A 7,375-nucleotide genomic window follows, 5' to 3' on the forward strand; every position below is an offset into this window, starting at 1 on the left:
GTGGGGCAGAACTGGGAGTGAAACAGCAAAAAAGAAAAGGAGAAGGCTGAGGATGGGGAGGARAGTGGGCTGGCTAGCTGAAGTACTAAGACTGGCAAGGAGCACTACCAAGATGTCTGGACAACAGAGTCTGTCTGGGAGGAGCAATGTGCTCAGTTTCCTGGGRCTGAACAGACAGAACAAACACTAGAGGTATTCTTTCAGACACTGCTGGTCAAGTCATCTRAAGGGCCCTCGTTTTAGGTGTCAGCAGTGCTAAGGCTCACTTGAGCTTCCTAAACAGCTCAAATGCCATGGAGACGCCTTAGGTTGCCTTACCTGGCCCTCAGCTGCCTGTCTAGATGGACCTAGGTCTCCARTAGGTCCCATGTCCTACCTGAAAGCCCCACATGAGTTTCTCAGATACCCTACAATGTCCAAATGCCACTAGATGATCATTATGTGCTGACAATGGACCAACTCCTAAAGAATGGCCAGCAGCCAGCTATTTCACAGACCTTATCCAGCCGAGGCAGCTGACATGCCTGACTGAGGTGCCTAACACCCTGCATGGACTAGACAGTCCCGCCAAGCCCAGCATGTGTTAACCAAAGCTGCTTTGTACTGAGTGGTTTGTTGCTTTGACCCAGACAACAGGAAACGAGGCACAACCATCCGTGGGCAGAGCTCTACTTCAAGCAGCCCTTGCTCCATAGGYTCCAGAGTCCCATCCTCTTCAGACTAAGAGCCTGCAGCGGAGGACGTGACAGTGGCTCTTTACCTGAGGATGGTTACTGCATTTTGTACTTGGGCCTTCAGACATTCCCCTTCATCTAAAGACAACCTCAGCTATTTTGAGAGCACAGTCTTTCAAGAGAGAACAACTGGACTGAATTGATGCTCTTTTTCAGTAAACTGGATTGACATTCTTTCTCAGCCCTAAAGTAAAGGCTTTAGTCTCTAGGGGAAATTATGCCTCAACAGTCAGATAATGGTAACAAATCTTTCACTGTCTGCAACAGCTCTTTCCTTGAAAATCAGCTTCACACATCAAAAACAATGAATATTTCTGCTAAAACTGGACTTTTCTTGCAGGTCAAGAGAAAGCCTGTAAAACAGTATCTATAGTAACTCCCAGTGTCTCCTCTCAGAGTGATAAAATGCACTTCTGGGTTTTTTTGGGGGGCAGGAGAATAAAAAATGTCATATCTGTTCAAACTGATTTAGCAATACCTTTACAGAGTAGCAAAGGACTTTAGGAACATGTCCCCTTCTGTGCAAAATGTAGCAGTTGCCACCAGTGGCTCTGTGCTAATATTTCCCTTTTCACTGACTCTCTCCTTCAGGTCGCGCTACGCAGAATTCCAGTTTAATTGCCAGCCATCCCTGCAGGCTGCAACTGGYTGCAGGAGGGACAGCTATGCTGCCTGTCTGCTGGCATACACAGGGATCATAGGTRAGAGTCTGTGTCTTCAGCAGGTCTTTATCCCAGCCCCCTGGATGGGAAATACCTCCTCTTACTCTGGCTTATTACAATCTAGGAGGACAGCTGAGATTGAGATCTCAGAGAGATGCTGGTCTTTATGCAGTGATTAAAGAAGGAGCTTAAGCCACTAGCATGGACTAACTTTAGAATAGCTGCAGCTGAGTGAAATAAACCATGTAACATGGGCTGYTGAAAGACTCCAGCTTCTCTGTGAGATACAGATAGGGGCTCAGGTAGCTGGATTGTCCCAGGAAATCTACTCTGCTGGTCGTTCTCTGATCCCACCGCTGGTGATGCCACTGGAAACCACTGTCCCCTGCCATCTTGATGGCTTCAAAGGATGACAGATTGGGTTTTTGGATGCTGCAGAGACCCAGCTGGCAGCTGTTAGCATGAGCACAGCCAGAGTCCAAAGAGAAAGGCCAGTGGCCTTTGGATTTGGGCCATCCCAAGGTATGGGTTAGATTGATAGCTCTTTGAATTTGGTTTCACTCTAGTTTAATTCTTCCTTAGTTGTCTTTGACCATTCTGGAGATTTAGTTTGGCTTTCTCCATTGCAATGTGAAAATTTCCGCAAATGCTCATATATACACTATTAAGGAACCTGAGTTCCCAAGAGCTATCCATTCCTCAAACTGACAATAAAAAAATTAATATACTGCAGGCTTTGTCAGTGGTGCAGTGAACAAAAGAGATGCAACTGCCCYTCTTTTCCTCTGTGGGAACAAAACAGATCTGTGACACCTGCACTTGAAGGATCTTGTGCTACTGTCATGGAGGGGCTCAGCTAAGGTTATGGACAGGGCAACCCAAGAAAGAGGCAARGAGGGAAGTCATTATTGGTTCTTGAAGGAAGAACTACCAGCCTGTGGTAACACTTCTCCATCCTCTTTGCAGGCAGCCCCATCACACCCAACTACATTGACAACTCGACTTCGAGCATAGCTCCCTGGTGCACATGCAATGCCAGTGGTAACCGGCAAGAAGAGTGTGAGAGCTTTCTGCATCTCTTCACTGACAACGTCTGTCTCCGTGAGTACTTGTCCAGCACATTGCTGCTCTGGCAGCATGTCCCACAAGCTGATGGAGCTGCTGGGCTCCCTGTAAGGGAAAGTGAGAGTACAAAGATAGCCACAGCACAACCACTACCCTGGTCCTCAATACTGTGCAGGCATCCAGCTACCATGCTTTCAGTGAAGGTTGATGTTGTCATTCTAGTGGCACTTTCCATGGTACGGGCTGAAATGACTCAGAGTGAAACCTGTGTCCCTGTGGCAGCTAGCTTCATAGGAAGGGTGTTAACCTTGCTGTCACTGGTGGGTGTCAGGTCACCTTGCCTTACATCAGCCCAGCAGATACACACTGCTGTCTCTCTCTCTGCTTTGAAGAAAGTGATGTTTACAGTGCTAAGCAGGTGTCATAAGAAGAGGTCCCCACACCTGGAAAAAGCCAAGGGAAGGAGGATAACAGCAGCTCCAGCCTCCAGAGGGACATCTGAGGCTCTCAACACTTCCCCCTGGCTKGGAGTTCATTGCTGTATATGAGTTCGTTGCTATCCATGGGTGACACTGTATTGGCCAGCCAGGGAGGAGGCTGGAGAAGGGATGTGTATGCTTTGCCTCAGAAACACTGCCTTGATGATGCTTCTCTTTTTATTTGTCACGCAAAGAAAATGCCATCCTGGCCTTTGGCAATGGAACCTACCTGAATGCAGCTGCGGCCCCATCCATTCCCCCRACTACGCAGATGTATAAGCAGGAGCGAAATGCCAACAGAGCTGTAGCAACCCTCAGAGAGAACATCTTTGAACAACTCCAGCCCACCAAGGTAGGAGAGGGCTGACCCAGCCCTAAGAGATGCTTTACCATGCACATACCTCTTCGACGCCTTCCAGCCCTCCACACCTCAGCTCCTTCCCTCTTCCACTCTGTCTCATTTCAGCCCTGTGCACATATCCAACCCCTTGTCCATCTCCTAGGCTCCCTGACTCATGCTTTTACTTATGTCTTGGTGTTACTTTACYGTACTTCTAACCATAGTAGGGTTCTAACCATGCTATCCTCTGCCTTGACCCCTCTCTCCCATGTTCTCTTGCCCATCTCTTTCATTTCATGGGTGCTATGGAGAGATGTGGTGCTTTTCAGAAGCATCTGGAACATCCCTGAACTCTTCAGGGGTATGTGCAGAATGGGAGTCAGGAGACTTGGGTTCTGCTCCTGCCCTCTTGCAGGATTTCATTTCGGCTCCCCAGCACTCAATTTCCTCCCTGTCAGATGAGGATCCTGGAGCTCRTATTTTGAGGCTTATCTGACCAAAGTTAGCTAGACATTGGAAAACTGCAGTGGAAAGGTTCTAGTCACCAGTAAATTGTTAGTATTAAAGTAATATTAAATTAAGATTTTTATAAAATAAATAACAGTGAGGTTAATTTATTGATGATGACAGTAATGTGCATTAAATATTTTATTATTAAATAAGAAGAATGACCTTGATTTGCTGCCCACTAGAGTAATCTTCAAACTGAATTATTTTACTATTGAATAATTAACGATGACCCTAATTTGTGGAATGTACAGGTAACAGAAGCTGTCAGTTAACTAGACTCCCATGACTGAATATGAGCTTTGTGCTTGGCTAGTTGACACCTTCAAGAAGSTTCTGTATCCAGATTTTTAAAACTCTTTCCCCGTTTCTTCTGCTGAGAAAACACGCAATTCACTTCACTATGCTCTATTTTCACAGAGAGGTTACTAGGTCTTGCAGGTGGCCAGGAGGAGCAGAAATATGACCTCAGCTTCACTCACTACTTTTCAGGATGTTGGCAGTCAGGCACAGCACAGAGAAGCATTTCTCRGGCCATAAACTCATTTGCACCCAGGAGATGAGAATCCATGGGGTGGATGTTCCCTGTGCAGCGTGTGCATGGGGGGTGACACCTAGGGCAAGAGGAGACCCATGTGGCCAGAAACGCACATGAGAGACTGGGTCAGTGGGCTAGTTCTGGGGTACAGCTGTTCTTCAGCTACATACGTGCTTGTGGGAGAATGATCTTAGGGCAACCCAAGTGGTGGCCCAAGGCCCAGACCTCACACTATGAGTTTTTGTCCAGGCCATCACCTGGAAGCGACGGAGAGGCTATGAACCTCCCTCATCATTTACAGTCCAACCCAAGCATGCTGACTGCTGCTGCAACTGGCAAGTGGGAAGCAGGAAAAAACAACTACAGTCACCAATGGTCCTGTCACATCCCCAACCCTTGCATATCCCTCTGTGTTGAACTGCRAGAGCTGTGGGATTGTGGGACCTGTTGACATTGAAAGGGAAATAGGGGAGTCAGGCCCTGACTTCAGAGTCAAGTCCAAACCCAGGCCTGGTTTGATGTTCCTTGAGGTTGGGTACCGCTGGACSAGAGGAGGAAAGCTATGATGTACCAATCTGGCCATCTGCTTACCATCTTCATAGCAATGCAGAGCCTTGGTGCTAAATCATCTCAGAGATAAGCTACTGCAAACACAGAGCTCTAGTAAAGCAAATTTTTGGCCATAGATGTCAAAACACTGTGACAAGAGAAGGGTGTGGTTTTACTCAAGAGTGGAATAGGAGTCAGTTGCTTAAATACATATGTCCTGTGTTTTGGAATAACCCACTTGGCTCCTGGCCTCTGCTGCAGAAGCATACGGGGGCTTGCTGAAGAAGACACCTGCATGGCTATCCTACATGCCATCCTTACCACCAGATGTGTAACCTCATTTCCCTGATGGAGGACTAAGTCACARGGCAGTGGCCAAGCTGGTGGCAGCTCTTCTGCCTTTTGTACCCCTTGCCAGTGCTTCTCCCGTGCAGTGACCCTGACATAAATCACGGCACACTGCCTTCCCTGCTGTCTTCAACAGAGCTGAGCYGGCCTCAAAATCAAAGCCAGGGCTTTGAGACCGGCTGCTCTGTCTCTCTCCTGCACCCACATACAAATAGGAAGGYTGCACAGTCAAACACTGCAGCCCTAAAGCACTAACACATGAATTAATTGTCCTTATTCTTACATTGCTCAGCAGGACTGAGGTAGGGAAGGAACGTRCCACTCACCCCCATGCTGCCTCCTTCTCTTGCAGGTGGCCGGGGAGGAGAGACTCCTCAGGGGCTCCACTCGTCTGTCCTCAGAAACCKCCAGCTCAGCAGCTCCCTCTCGCCTGGCAGGCTCTCAGCTGCAGATATGGCTTTTCCCAGCTCTCGCCGTGCTGAGCTTGTTTTTGATGTGAAGCAGGGTGGGCACACGCCAGGCAGTGACTCTCTTTGTGTCGGTTCCTTTAAAAAACAACCAGACAAGCTACTTTTCTGGGGGGGAGGGAGAAGGGGTGGGATGGGAAGGAGAGGTGAGTGTGTAGGCATTCCTTCCTCCACCTCATCTGTCTACCAATTTATTTGATTTTATGAAATCAGCATCACTGAAACCAGCTCATTCTTGGTCCTGACCTCATTTCCACTCCACAGCTTGGTTGTTGTCTCTCCAGCTCTCTGCAGATGGGTTCAGAGCCACTGACAATTCCCTTGAAAAAGCTCAAAGTGAGAGTCAAGCCAAGAGATGAGACCTGCAAAGGAAATGCTTTTGCCTGCCCTCAGACAAGAGAGGAATGACTTTTGATGGATGAGCTGCCAGGAAGTTTCCTGAAGCCCTGACTCCCACTGCGGGTCTCTTGACAGGACACACCAAGAGATATGTAGTTCAGATTGTCTCCAGGGTTGCCCAGGACCCAAAGAGCGGTCCATCTAGTTCAGATTGAAGAAAMCAGATCCCCTGGTGAAAAGATAGTTGATTTGGTTCATCAAAGAGGATACTGATGCACCTCCAGGGTRGAGTAAGTGGCCGTGCTATGCCCGACTCGTTTACTGGGTTCATCCATACGTTTAAAACACCGCCCGTGTGGAACCAGAGTGCATCKCCAAGCTGTGACATACCCCTTGGGCCTCCTTTTAGGGAAACGTGTATCATATATTGACGATGTTCAGGAAGAAACACGAAACGTGTGTTGCGTTTCATTTGTGACTTTTTTTCATGTTCCAACCCTAACTTCTCTTTTTACTGGTGATGTAAATTGTAGGTGTTTTGTTTCGTTTCGTTTCGTTTCGTTTCGTTTCTTTTCTTTTTCTTTTCTTTTCTGTTCCTTTCCTTTCCTTTCCTTTCCGGTCACATCTGAATGGCCAGAGGCTAATACCGTTCCACTCCAAGCTAACCTTCCTCAGTGCAGGATAAATGTGCAAGCCCATGGGCAGGACTTGATGCAAGCGCAATGTAATCTATTCTCAAGTGCTGCCTGCGCATCTGCCAGTCTTGCAGAGAGACAAAGGATGTTGAGACGCGGGGATTTCATTAGTTACACAGTGAAGAGACAAGCTAGAAAAAGGTTGCTACATATCACCCTAGGGACATAAAAATTGAGCCAATTTTTCAAAAGGCCAAAGCACCACACGTCGTGGATAAGGAATGGGTTGTTACAGCTCCCCTTGCTAAAGACTAGCAAAAGCGATTGCTTGTGTTCATGTTAGTGCTTTAAAGCAGTTACCTCTTACTAAATGCTGATTTCTCAGCAAGAGGTGGTTTAAGCAAATGCTGGTTAACAACTCACAAATCTGGACTGCGACTATAGCCTGGCTGAAGGCTAAAAAAATGTCTCTGTGATCACAGAGGACATAGGAAGGTTAAGGACTCAAATACCTTGAGATATTTGAGCATACAGGGGTCTTCCCTCAAGAAGCTGAGCTGAGGTGTCACTGCACCTTGTCGGGGAGACGAACTTGTTAGATCAAGCCAAGAAGGAAGATGATGATGAAGCATGGGAAGGTTTCCCTGGGTAGATGCTTAATCAGGCTGACTGGCCACAGGAGGCACAGGAATAGGTCCTAAGTGTCCATGAG

General features: G+C 47.6%; 1 protein-coding gene across 1 annotated transcript in view; it reads left to right on the forward strand.

Annotated features, from left to right (window-relative positions):
* GFRA4 (GDNF family receptor alpha 4) overlaps positions 1-6,600 on the forward strand; it is a 76,779-nt gene extending 70,179 nt beyond the window's left edge. The window contains exons 5-8 of the mRNA XM_085314648.1: positions 1,326-1,435; positions 2,363-2,497; positions 3,135-3,292; positions 5,575-6,600. Coding sequence (XP_085170774.1) covers positions 1,326-1,435; positions 2,363-2,497; positions 3,135-3,292; positions 5,575-5,721 — 550 coding nt within the window. The 3' untranslated portion in view covers positions 5,722-6,600. The remainder of the gene's footprint in view (positions 1-1,325; positions 1,436-2,362; positions 2,498-3,134; positions 3,293-5,574) is intronic.
* The last annotated feature ends 775 nt before the right edge of the window (positions 6,601-7,375 follow it).

Source organism: Rhea americana, unplaced genomic scaffold (genome assembly GCF_003343005.1).
Source record: "Rhea americana isolate MKP2758 unplaced genomic scaffold, rheAme1 scaffold_41, whole genome shotgun sequence".
Lineage (NCBI taxonomy): Eukaryota > Metazoa > Chordata > Aves > Rheiformes > Rheidae > Rhea > Rhea americana.